The 12,561-nt window shown below is 34.0% G+C and overlaps 1 protein-coding gene across 1 annotated transcript; it reads right to left on the reverse strand.

The window, feature by feature from the left end:
• Window positions 1-8,262: 8,262 nt before the first annotated feature.
• Window positions 8,263-9,009, reverse strand: LOC113770225. The gene is made up of 3 exons (XM_027314630.1): window positions 8,733-9,009; window positions 8,535-8,542; window positions 8,263-8,445 (listed from the first exon to the last, which is right to left on the reverse strand). The coding sequence occupies exons 1-3, from the start codon at window positions 9,007-9,009 to the stop codon at window positions 8,263-8,265; spliced, it is 468 nt and encodes a 155-aa protein (XP_027170431.1).
• Window positions 9,010-12,561: the final 3,552 nt, after the last annotated feature.

The following is a 12,561-nucleotide window of genomic DNA, read 5'->3' on the forward strand; positions in this document are numbered from 1 at the left end:
CGCGAATTGAAGTGAGACTATATTTTAAAATGAATGAACAACAGACTATTAAAATGGGACGAATAGATTACTTTGTATTGATATTAATAAATGAATGGTGTAATAAAAGACTCCATGAATTTTGTTCCAAATTTATAAATTTTGTTCCACATATTTCTATTTATATTAAAAGAAAAATAAAATGGCCTCTTGATTAGACCTTGACATAATTGATATGTACTAACTGACGTAAACAATTGCTATAATAACAAAACTCTGTTAGAATATTAAACAGAGTTATTTATAGTGAGTTATAATTTGTTTAAAAGGTTGTACACTATTCAAGCTCTCCCTTATCAATAGCCATTCCGCATTTGTTCTTGGCCATTCTTAATACCATTTTTTTTTAAAAAAAAATTATGGAGGAGGAGAGCGGGATAGTAAAACGTCTCTGCAACTGTGTTTTAAAACTTGTACTTCACAAGGGTTTATTTTACGTATTTTTAGTGTGTTTTATTAGTTAAATTTGGTTTGATTATTTAGTTTTATAACTAAAATAACTAAGGTTTTGGTAAAAATCTACATTTTATGTTAAAGTGGCTAAACATTGCATTTTTTGGATTTTTATGGTAAAAACTTCATATTTTGTAGGTTTAATGATTCAATCATCAAATGAAGTGCATTGAGAAGATATTTGGATGATTGAAGATGGATTAAAGTGGGGAAAATAAAATATGAAGTGTAAAAGGAGAAATGCAATTTGAGAACAAAAAGAATCAAGGAAAAGTCAGCTTTGACAACTCAGACACATTTTCGTATTTTGACTATATCAGGAGCTACAATGATCGGATCAAGGTGATCTTGGTACCAGTTTGAAGCTAAGAGATATATCTGCATTTGGTATGAAGACATCAAAGTCCAATTCAGCCGTTTTCTTGGTCAAAAGGTCGAAACACAGAAACTTATCTGGATGGTCGAAAGCTGAAACCCAGAATTGACCAGTCTATGGTATTTTGACCATATCTCTGTCCACCGATCTCCAAATTAGATGATTCTTGAAGCATTGGAACTCTAATTCAAAGGGCCACAACTTTTGTGTTTTACACAAAAGCCAGTTCGGCCTTCATCATGGAGAAAAATGCAGTTGAAGTGAGGTCAAAAGTAAAAACGTGTCTGGCAGCCGAATTTCTGTAATTTGCTCAGCCATTTTTCTCATCTTCACACTACTTTCCAGCTAGAGTTGGAGAGAAAACGTAGGCTGCACATGCTTCAGAAGACATAAGGAAGAGATATAGCCAAGGTTCCAAGTCAAAAGCCATTATTTTTGACTCCCTTAACAAATTCAGATTTGGAGAATCATAGCAGAAATTTTTGACTGGTAAGGGAAGGACTTTTCATCAGCTTATATGCAGGACATTGAGGAACATACGGGAGAAGCTTGAAGAGTGCAGAAATGTAGTTCTTCCATTTCCTTAGTGTAGGATAGTGTAGTAAGTGTAGTTCATCCATTCTTGTATAATGGCTAGATTAGGATGAAAATGGAGATGAAGAAAGAGAAGTTGAAGCTCAAGTGACATGGGTTATCTCTTCTCGAACTCTTTATCTTTTGTATTGGATTCTTAAATATAGTTAATATGCAAGTTCTGGAATTTATGTCTATTATGTGTTTCTAAAGTTTATGCCTTGGGTTTGGTTGAACTTTCTATGATTGTTAGTGTTTATCATTTGGCTATTTAACTGCTATGATTTGAGCAAGTTATTTAGCACTTTGGCTCTTTAAATCATGATTAATCTGGTATCATTAATTCTGATTATCTAAGGTGTTATTTCTGCAATGAAAATTGAGATTTAACATTAGTTCAAGAAGTGCTAAACATAGGGAGTACACTCACGAAAGTAGAGGTGCACCTATGTGGTTTTTAGTGATTTATTTCATGTAATTTCAATGAAGAATGAACTTGTAACTAATTTCATAACCATGAGAATAGGTATGGATTAGTTATAAGTATAATTGATTCACTACGAAAGTAGGATTCAAATGCATAAGGAAATTACACCATAACTAGCCTAGATGTAGTAATTAATGATCCAAATATAGAACTTGCATGAGTAGTTAGGGATACCACAACCTAAGGAGCTTTCATTTGTCATTTTGCATAATTTCAGTAGGTTAAATTTGTTATAATTCATTGATAGTCTAAATAATAGAGAAGCTTTAGTAATACCGGTAATTGTTCACTCTTCCCTGTGGGATCGACCCGATATATACCCTAAACTACTAGTTGATCTGTATACTTGCAGTGAACGGGTGTAATTCGGTATTTTTTAGCTTGCACGTATGTAAAATACCCGTCAAGTTTTTGGCGCCGTTGCTGGGGAAGATTTGGCAATATCGGTGTGAAGAGCAACTTTATTAGTTTAGACATAATATTAGTTATAATGTGAATGTTATTTTCTGTTATTTTTGTATTTTATGTGTATGTGTTTCATTACCTATTTTTCTTACTAATTTTGCTTTTGAGGTTGTTTAAAAGCAATTTTAGGTAATGAGAAGGTTAGATGAATTGGGAGGACAAAGCTTGAGAAATGAAAGTTTGGCAATGGATGGTTACCAAGTGCAAAGCTCCTTCAACAGAGGTAATCAAGAAATTACTGAAGGTATGTCTTTTGAAGATGGTATAAGGTGCTTAAAGGCTGAATTTGATGTTATGATGCTACAAGTTCAAATGGACAAAATTGTGCAGGAAATTGAACAAATGAGGAATGCAAATGTTTTTAATTCTTATCATGTGATTTGTGACTTGTGTGGAGATTATCATGCTACTAATACATGTATACAAGTACAAAATGTGGATTATTATGATGAATTAGAGCATTACAATCCTTGTTTTGATCAATATAGTGTTAATTGGAACAATTCTCCTGTGTATGGTTGGGATAATCAATGTACTTATAATAATTCCTCATATTTTTACGATTACCAACCTGAATGTGTCCAATATGAATCAAAACCATCTTGGGAGTTGGCAATTGAAATGGTAGCTAATGATTCTAAGCCTTCTTGGGAGTTAGCTTTAGAAAAATTAGCTAATGCAACTTCCAACCGTTTTGATAGGGTTGAAGAGAGAATAGATGAACTGACTTCTCACTTTAGTAGAATACAAGAGAAATTGAATGCATTGTGTGAAGTTATTTCCTCTAAAAATTTGCAAAATGATCCTAGCATGAATGGTAGGAATGTTGTATGTGAAAATGGATTGCATTTGGATGAAAATGATGAATTTCAATTGTGTTTTAATGAGCAAATATCCATTTCACAAGATAATATTTTTGGAACTAATTTTGAGCCCCAAGAGGTGAGTTTTAATGACTCATTTTTCACCCCTCTTGAGGAGTGCATTGAAAGTATAGGTTCTAAGGGTATTGCTGCCCAAGATACTCTCATGGCATTCCCGTTGGTAAGTTCTCAAGTGGTGTATTTTCAAGGTAATATTTATGAAACACTTGGAATAGGTAAGCCACTTCCATTTCTCACATCATTAGATTATGTGGCTTTCACGATAAAGCCACCTTTTAATGATCCACCACGGCCTAAAATGGTGGATTATTCGTTAACTAAGCCTCCTTGAAAAATGAGATGAAATAGTCAAGCTATTGACTTTAAAGAAGCGCTTATTGGGAGGCAACCCAATGTTTGTTTAAGTTTATGTTATTTTGGGGTGATTTTATGTTTAAAGTATGTGTTTGAGTTATTTTGTTATTTTTCATTTGTAGGTATTGGAAATGGAAGCAAAAGTGACCAAATGAGGTGAAAAAGGCGAAATTTGATCAAGGAACTCAACCCCTCAATTTGAGTAATTGTTGTTTTTGATTTGTTAGAAGGGGTTAAAATGCATATTTTGATCATTTTACATGTGCATGTATTGAGTATTTTAACAAACAAATGATCTATGATGCATTTTGAGTGTTGGGATACCAATGGTAATTTTTCAAAGTTGGTTTTCTGCAAAAATTTCGCAGAAGAAAACGCATTTGGGCTGAAAACGCGCCTTAGAATCGCGTTTTCCATAATCGCGTTTTCAATTCTGCGCCTATACTGAAGAAAACGCGCCTTAAAAACGCGACAGGAAGTCGCGTTTTATACCAAGTCGCGTTTTCCAGCCTGTTCAGAAACCAAAAACGCGCCTTCAAATACGCGACTCCAAGTCGCGTTTTATAACACAGTCGCGTTTTCGATCCTGCAAGATATGTGAAGAAACGCGACTTCACAAAACGCGGCTTGGTGGCGCGTTTTGATGAGTCGCGTTTTCGGAAAAAAAAAATGCAGATTCCTTGATTCTCTTTTTTCTTCTTTTCCTCATATATATTTTCTTGTACCTTGAGTTGCTTATTGTGTATTTTTTTTAGGTACATCACGAAAACAAAGGATTGAAGTTACGGATCATCATTTTGTTTATTAAACCTTTGTTATCACTTTTGCTTCTCATTTTTTTTTTAGGATTACATCACTAATGGTTATCCAATGAAACTCATGAAGCGTTGGAGATACACGGACAATGGATTTTGAAGCTTCATATTCAATCGCAACAATAGGGGAGTATTACTTTTCTTTATCTTGATTTTCCTTTTTACACATTGAGGACAATGTGTATGTTAAGTGTGGGGGGAGAATTGAGATTATATACATTGTATGTGATTGAATTATAGTTGTCAAATATTGGACTTGTGTTAAAATTCAAATTTTTCTAAAATCTTGTCCAAAATTGCAAACTTGCCCCAAAAGTTTGCATATTTTTCGATTTTATCCAAGGGGTAACAAGTTCCTCATACCAATTCAGTAGTGTCAAATCCTTCTAACATTTGAGATAAATATATATGATTTGGAACTTCTTTTCTCATTTAACTTGGAAATGACTATTAATGTGATTATTAATTTTGGCATTTTGTAGGAAAATATTCTTGTGAAGTTGGAGCAAATTATGCTAATATTTTTTTTGCATATTGATGAATATTTCTTCTCTTATTGGATTTTATAAAGTTAACTGGTGAATAAATATGGTCAAATAAGTGCATACTATTCTCATGATTATTTTTAGAAAATTATTATTCTGCTTCCTATAAAAAAAATGATGAAAAATTTGAAAAATGAAGAAAAAGAGAAAACAAAAAACAAAGAAAAAGAATAAAAAAAAATTCTTCTAACTGCAATGATTCTTTGTATCTTAGTAACCCGGGAGTCTTCATTCTATCAAATGTCGACTTTCGCGGTAAAACGGTACTTGATTTAAGAGTATGCAAAGCAACTTGAGTATGTTGAAGTGTTGAGTAACCGGTGATCTTCATCTAAAATGTCGATCCTCGCGTCAAAAGGCATTCTCACTGTGCTTAAGTATCTTTAGATATGTATATTAATAAATATCTTTTTAAACGAATTAAAAGATGATCATGAGTTTAGGAAGCATTATTATTGACCATACATGAGTTGCTTTGCTTTGTGAAATCGGTAAAGGATGAAAAATCGATTTGAATTTGTTATAATGATGGTATAATTGGCTCTCCTTTAACTTGATATAATGAGGTACTTTGAACATTAATTGAAAATAATTGCATAATGGTTATTTACTTCTGGTTTTGAGGAAATGAAGTTGAAATGCTAATATATTTATTTTTCAATTTGGATCATTGTTGGTTTGTATTTTTATTGCTTGAGGACAAGCAATGGTTCAAGTGTGGGGGTATTTGACAAGGGTTTATTTTACGTATTTTTAGTGTGTTTTATTAGTTAAATTTGGTTTGATTATTTAGTTTTATAACTAAAATAACTAAGGTTTTGGTAAAAATCTACATTTTATGTTAAAGTGGCTAAACATTGCATTTTATGGATTTTTATGGTAAAAACTTCATATTTTGTAGGTTTAATGATTCAATCATCAAATGAAGTGCATTGAGAAGATATTTGGATGATTGAAGATGGATTAAAGTGGGGAAAATAAAATATGAAGTGTAAAAGGAGAAATGCAATTTGAGAACAAAAAGAATCAAGAAAAGTCAGGTTTGACAACTCAGACACATTTTCGTATTTTGACTATATCAGGAAGCTACAATGATCGGATCAAGGGTGATTCTTGGTACCATTTTGAAGCTAAGAGAATATCTGCATTTGGGTATGAAGACATCAAAGTCCAATTCAGACCGTTTTCTTGGTCAAAAGGTCGAAACACAGAAACTTATCTGGATGGTCGAAAGCTGAAACCCAGAATTGACCAGTCTATGGTATTTTGACCATATCGCCGTCCACCGATCTCCAAATTAGATGATTCTTGAAGCATTGGAACTCTAATTCAAAGGGCCACAACTTTTGTGTTTTACACAAAAGCCAGTTCGGCCTTCATCATGGAGAAAAATGCAGTTGAAGTGAGGTCAAAAGTAAAAACGTGTCTGGCAGCCGAATTTCTGTAATTTGCTCAGCCATTTTTCTCATCTTCACACTACTTTCCAGCTAGAGTTGGAGAGAAAACGTAGGTTGCACATGCTTCAGAAGACATAAGGAAGAGATATAGCCAAGGTTCCAAGTCAAAAGCCATTATTTTTGACTCCCTTAACAAATTCAGATTTGGAGAATCATAGCAGAAATTTTTGACTGGTAAGGGAAGGACTTTTCATCAGCTTATATGCAGGACATTGAGGAACATACGGGAGAAGCTTGAAGAGTGCAGAAATGTAGTTCTTCCATTTCCTTAGTGTAGGATAGTGTAGTAAGTGTAGTTCATCCATTCTTGTATAATGGCTAGATTAGGATGAAAATGGAGATGAAGAAAGAGAAGTTGAAGCTCAAGTGACATGGGTTATCTCTTCTCCAACTCTTTATCTTTTGTATTGGATTCTTAAATATAGTTAATATGCAAGTTCTGGAATTTATGTCTATTATGTGTTTCTAAAGTTTATGCCTTGGGTTTGGTTGAACTTTCTATGATTGTTAGTGTTTATCATTTGGCTATTTAACTGCTATGATTTGAGCAAGTTATTTAGCACTTTGACTCTTTAAATCATGATTAATCTGGTATCATTAATTCTGATTATCTAAGGTGTTATTTCTGCAATGAAAATTGAGATTTAACATTAGTTCAAGAAGTGCTAAACATAGGGAGTACACTCACGAAAGTAGAGGTGCACCTATGTGGTTTTTAGTGATTTATTTCATGTAATTTCAATGAAGAATGAACTTGTAACTAATTTCATAACCATGAGAATAGGTATGGATTAGTTATAAGTATAATTGATTCACTACGAAAGTAGGATTCAAATGCATAAGGAAATTACACCATAACTAGCCTAGATGTAGTAATTAATGATCCAAATATAGAACTTGCATGAGTAGTTAGGGATACCACAACCTAAGGAGCTTTCATTTGTCATTTTGCATAATTTCAGTAGGTTAAATTTGTTATAATTCATTGATAGTCTAAATAATAGAGAAGCTTTAGTAATACCGGTAATTGTTCACTCTTCCCTGTGGGATCGACCCGATATATACCCTAAACTACTAGTTGATCTGTATACTTGCAGTGAACGGGTGTAATTCGGTATTTTTTAGCTTGCACGTATGTAAAATACCCGTCAGTACTAAATAGTCCAGTCTGACTAGTCGAACCAAAAACTAGCTAGGCTTCCTATTCGTGTCTCTTTTAAAAATTGCACCTCAAAAACTCTGTAAATCCCAATTTTACTAATCTTGTCATTTTTTCTATATTTTTTTCATTACTAATTTCTTTTTTTTTCTTGTATTTTCTTCATCTCTAAAGCCTAATTTCATCTCTCCAACAATTAGGTGATAACATATGCAAAATCACCAGGGAAAAGTTTCAAGAAAATAGCAGGAAAGAAAATGGGAAAATAGATTTATAAATCTATGCATTGCTATCTTTTTTTTTTTGTTGCTTTTATTGATTTGTACAATATAACCTTACAAAGGAATAAACCTCCTACATCAACAAAACTTCTAGTGCAATATCAGCACTGTACAGAACAGGTAGAAAAGCTAACAACATTAAAAGCTAAACCTATTAATCAATTGCCAATTAGTCTTAGTCCTTGGAGTTTTGGATCAAGAAAGCGCGGACAGCCAAATCACTCTAGTAATATTCTCCATAAATTTCAATGTTCCTACAGATGAATGCTGAAATATCCTCTTGTTTCTTTCTTGCCATATATGCCAAAAGTGGTTGCAAAAACATGAGGCCTGATTTTAGACACAAAGGAGCTTGAGCTAGCATGTTGAGACCATCACGTTACTTCTTCATCCCATGGTAAAGAGCATCTATATACCGAACAAAATCTCTGTAGTTTTTCCAATATGCAACCAGAAAAAGTCCATTGGAAGAATAGATGCTCAATCGCCTCATTTTCTTGATTGCACAGAACACAAATTGGAGAGACATTTGCTACTCCCCATCTAGCAAGTCTACCCTTAGAAGTTTATGTTGTACTGCTAACCACAGTACAAACACAAATTTTGGTATATGGACACTCCCCCAGATAAGCTTGAATCAAGATACCTTACTTCCTGTGTGAAACAATTTTTCCATAGTAGACTTAACATAAAGTAGTCCATTTGCTGTTGCTGTCCACCTTACGCAGTCCTGCATTTGGTATTGCACTAAGATTGGAGCACAGTCTTTAAGCTCTCGCACCTTAGCATTAAAACGTCTTCCAATAGCCCAGATCTATTCACTATTCATAATCAAATCAGCCACTTTTAGATAGCTTAGATAGCTTTAGGTCTCTAAGCAAAGATTCAGGAAATTTCAGGTAGAGGGGTCCCAAAGAGAGCCAATTATCAAACCAGAAAGAAGTGCCCTTTCCAGCGCCAATATCAACACTGATCAGAAGCTTAGTAGTGTTTCTGATTTTAAGAATCTTCCTCCAAATCGAGGAACATTCAGTAGGTATTTTGATTTCCCGGAGGCTGCATTTATTCAGCTTAACCGAGTGGATCCACCTTACCCATAAAGTGTCTTTTTTTTTGTACATATATTTGAAATCAATTTGAGCATCAAACAGGTATTACATTGAACAATATTTCTAATCCCCAAACCTGCTTCTTCCTTTGGTCTACAAACATCTAACCACTGATCGACAAATTCTTGCAAGCATATAGGGTCAATCGTAGTAATAATTTACCTGAAATATTTCAAGGTCGAACCCACAGAAACGAGTTAATTTTCTACTTTAATTATTCTAACAAAATAACAAAATTCAAATTTAAGGAGTGTATTTTCTACTTAAGCCATAAAAGAAACAATCAATTTAAATAAAGTAGTGGTGAGAAAACAATAGACGTGAGTGTAGGGTTTCATATTTTAATTCAAAATTTGCATCAATTATCTAGTTAATTTCTTACCAAGTTATGAATGCATCACATATCTATATTTTAGACCACCTCTCGATGCATCTAAAGTATGTTTAATTAAATCCTATGCCTCTCTTGATGGTCATAGGATTTCAATTAAACCCATTAAAATTCTCAGTGATATAGGTGCGTCACACATACTCTAACCTACTCTTGTGATTAGTCTATGTGTATTTATCTATCTAGCGCACGGTTGTATCTCCTTTCTCAAGTTGACACAAACCCAACATTCATGTTCATGGTGATCAAGCATAAACATGCATTAAGAGCAAGATAAATAAATCATAGTAAAAAACAAGAAATTAAACTAGAAAAATTAATCAAATTCCTTTATTAAAACCCTAACCCTAGAAACAATTTATTTCAACATGATTTAGAAGTTAAAACCACGAATTTAAAAAGTTGCTACAAAGATAAGAGAAAGAGTAAGAAAACTTTTCAGTTGTTTGCTCCAATCTTCTCCTTGCATGCTCCTTGATTCGCCTCCGTTTGATCTTGATCTCTCAAGAATAAATTATGAAAAGATGTTAAAACTAGACTAGACTAATGTTTTCCACCTAAAAATGACCTAAAAACCCCTATTTATAGTTTCTTGAAGATATATCCTAAATAGGGTAGGAATAGGTTCAATTGGATTCAAAAAATCGTGTTTTCGCACATTTATCCTGTGACGCCCGAAGGAAAAAAAAAAGGAAATTTTCCTTGTTTATTTTATTTTCCGTGTGCATTTCTCTTACTTTATTTTATTATCCAAATTTTCCAGAGACTTTTATAAATGAATATAGTTTTCCAATCATTTTCTAGTATAAATTAGTTCATAAGAAATAAAGAGTGTATATTGGACGTGGGACCCGCTAGTGGCGTTAAGTGCGATAAATTCGATCAATTAGGTTATGTTTTGTATACCGGGATTAATATACTAGGTGTTAAGAGATAATTAGAGGTTACCCAAATGGATGGGTGTTGGAGAGACAAAAGGATAGCTATGCATTAAAGAGGTGACAAGTGTCAATTTGCAATTCAAGTTGGACTTTTGACCATCTTACCTCAACTTTACTAAAACCAAAATTTGACCAAAAATCAAGCCATTTTCTCCTTCTTATGGTTGAAACTTTGAGAGCAAGAGAGAGAGAAAAACCTTCATCTTTCACTCCAATTTCTTACTCCAATCTTAAGTTCTAACCGATAGAATTGCAAATTACTCCATAAAAGTTGTTTACTAAGGAGATTCCAAGGTGTTTGTGGAGCTAATTTGGGAAGAAGAACTCTAAGCCATCACCTTTCTTGAGATTTCAAGGTATCATGTCTAGCAATCCATTCTTTGTTCTTAATAATGGTTTATTAGTGACTTGTGTTGGTTTAAGAGGTGATTTTATGGAAGATTTCTTGGATTAAAGTGAAGTTAGTTAAATTTCTGATTTTTTTGGGATTTTTCTGTTTTCCTATGATGGATATGGTTAGTCTTGAATTGATGGTTCTAAATGGTGTTAAATAGCTCTCTTGTGCATTAATTGCGGTTATTTGCGGAAAATTTCAGCTTTGTGCGGAAATTTCAGGTTTGGGTTTCAAATCTGCCCTGTTCTGACCGGATTTATTTGAGCATGTTAGAGGCCGAATCAGGCTTAGGTTAAAACATGGAAGTTGTAGAAAATGGTGTTAGCTAGCTTCCTGTAAAATTTCAGCACGATCTGAGTACTGTAACCTGTGAAATGACCGAAATACCCTTGACTGCCCATGAACCCGGTTTCGCGCCCAGATTTCTGTTTTCGTGGAGTTTTCCATTTTTGACTATGAAATTGCATGATTTGGCTTTGGAGGTCTTCATAAGAAATGTAGGTTTATGTCTTGGTTTCGAAACGCCATAAGATTCGTTTCAATCCGATAAGTGTAGCTTCAGTTATGGATATTGTGCCGAAAGATGTATTTGATAGTCTATGATGTGTATGTGGTTGATTTAAGATGAATTGTTGTTGCTTGTAGGATGGAAAAGTAAGGAAATGTAGGGGAAATGCTGTCCGATCTTTGAAAGCATTTGATTGCTTTGAGTTTGAGTTGAAGGGCTTGGACTTGAGCAAGGCAATGACGTATGATTGATGGTTCCTGAGCCGTGGTTGGTGAGTGACCCTAAACTGTTTCTAAAGTACTTTTGAAATGTTTCTTGCATTATTTACTCGACTGCATATCATGTGTGTGCGCATGCGAGTTCATGACATGATTTGGCTTAACTGAGTTCTTGGGAAGTCTGTACTGAACACCAACGTCTCCACCTCTGTTCATTTGGAGCAAATGGCTCCCTCTTATTGTTTCACTGCTACTGGATCTATTTGAGCGTTGGATGTTTAAGTACAATGATTTCACTGGCTCATGAGAGCAATAAACGTACATTTGATTACTGATTCATAACATCATTGAAATGAACTATTGTGAAACTGATTTGATTACTGATTTGACTGGTTACTCGCTGAGTTTCTAGCTCACCCCAAAAAAATATTTTATTTCCCTCCACAGGGCTCGAGGCGAAGGAAGGGCTTGTAGTACTTATTCACGTGACTGGATGGCATATATCTCGTACCATTTGGATTTGGAATCATTTTATGTATAGTTGGGAATTAGTTTCTGTTTCGCTTATGATATGTAATTCTTGGGAAATTTGATGTAATATTTGAGATTTATATTGTAATTTGTTTGATGACTGTAGTAAGTAGTAAGTGAGTGAGTCCCGACGAGAGTTGGGCAGGCGGTCCGCCGAACCCTTTGGTTCGCCTTAGGGGGAGGTGGGGCTATCACATATCCAATGAAGACCAGCCCAATATCCGGTGCCTGTCATTGGACTGAGCACAAAGCATAAAAGGATCTAGAGATGTTCGGCGTGAAGCCATTTGCGAAGTCTAGCACCGATCATGGATTATTACATATCTTAAACCACTGTAGATTATTAAAAAAATCTATGGAGATAAGATAATTGAGAGAGTGTCCCATGCATCGAAATTGATCTGATAATAAAGATTAATATTATCATTTTTTAATAGTGAAAATGATCGGTTTCATCCTTCACATTTCACAAAAATATTCTTTTCGTCCCTCACTTTTAAAATAAAGCAATTTCGTCCTTGACATTTAAAAACTAAAATTATTACATCCCTGAACCCAAATTTCAATCTGAATCAAACCAC

This window comes from Coffea eugenioides, chromosome 5 (assembly GCF_003713205.1).
Source record: "Coffea eugenioides isolate CCC68of chromosome 5, Ceug_1.0, whole genome shotgun sequence".
In the NCBI taxonomy this organism is placed as follows: Eukaryota; Viridiplantae; Streptophyta; class Magnoliopsida; order Gentianales; family Rubiaceae; genus Coffea; species Coffea eugenioides.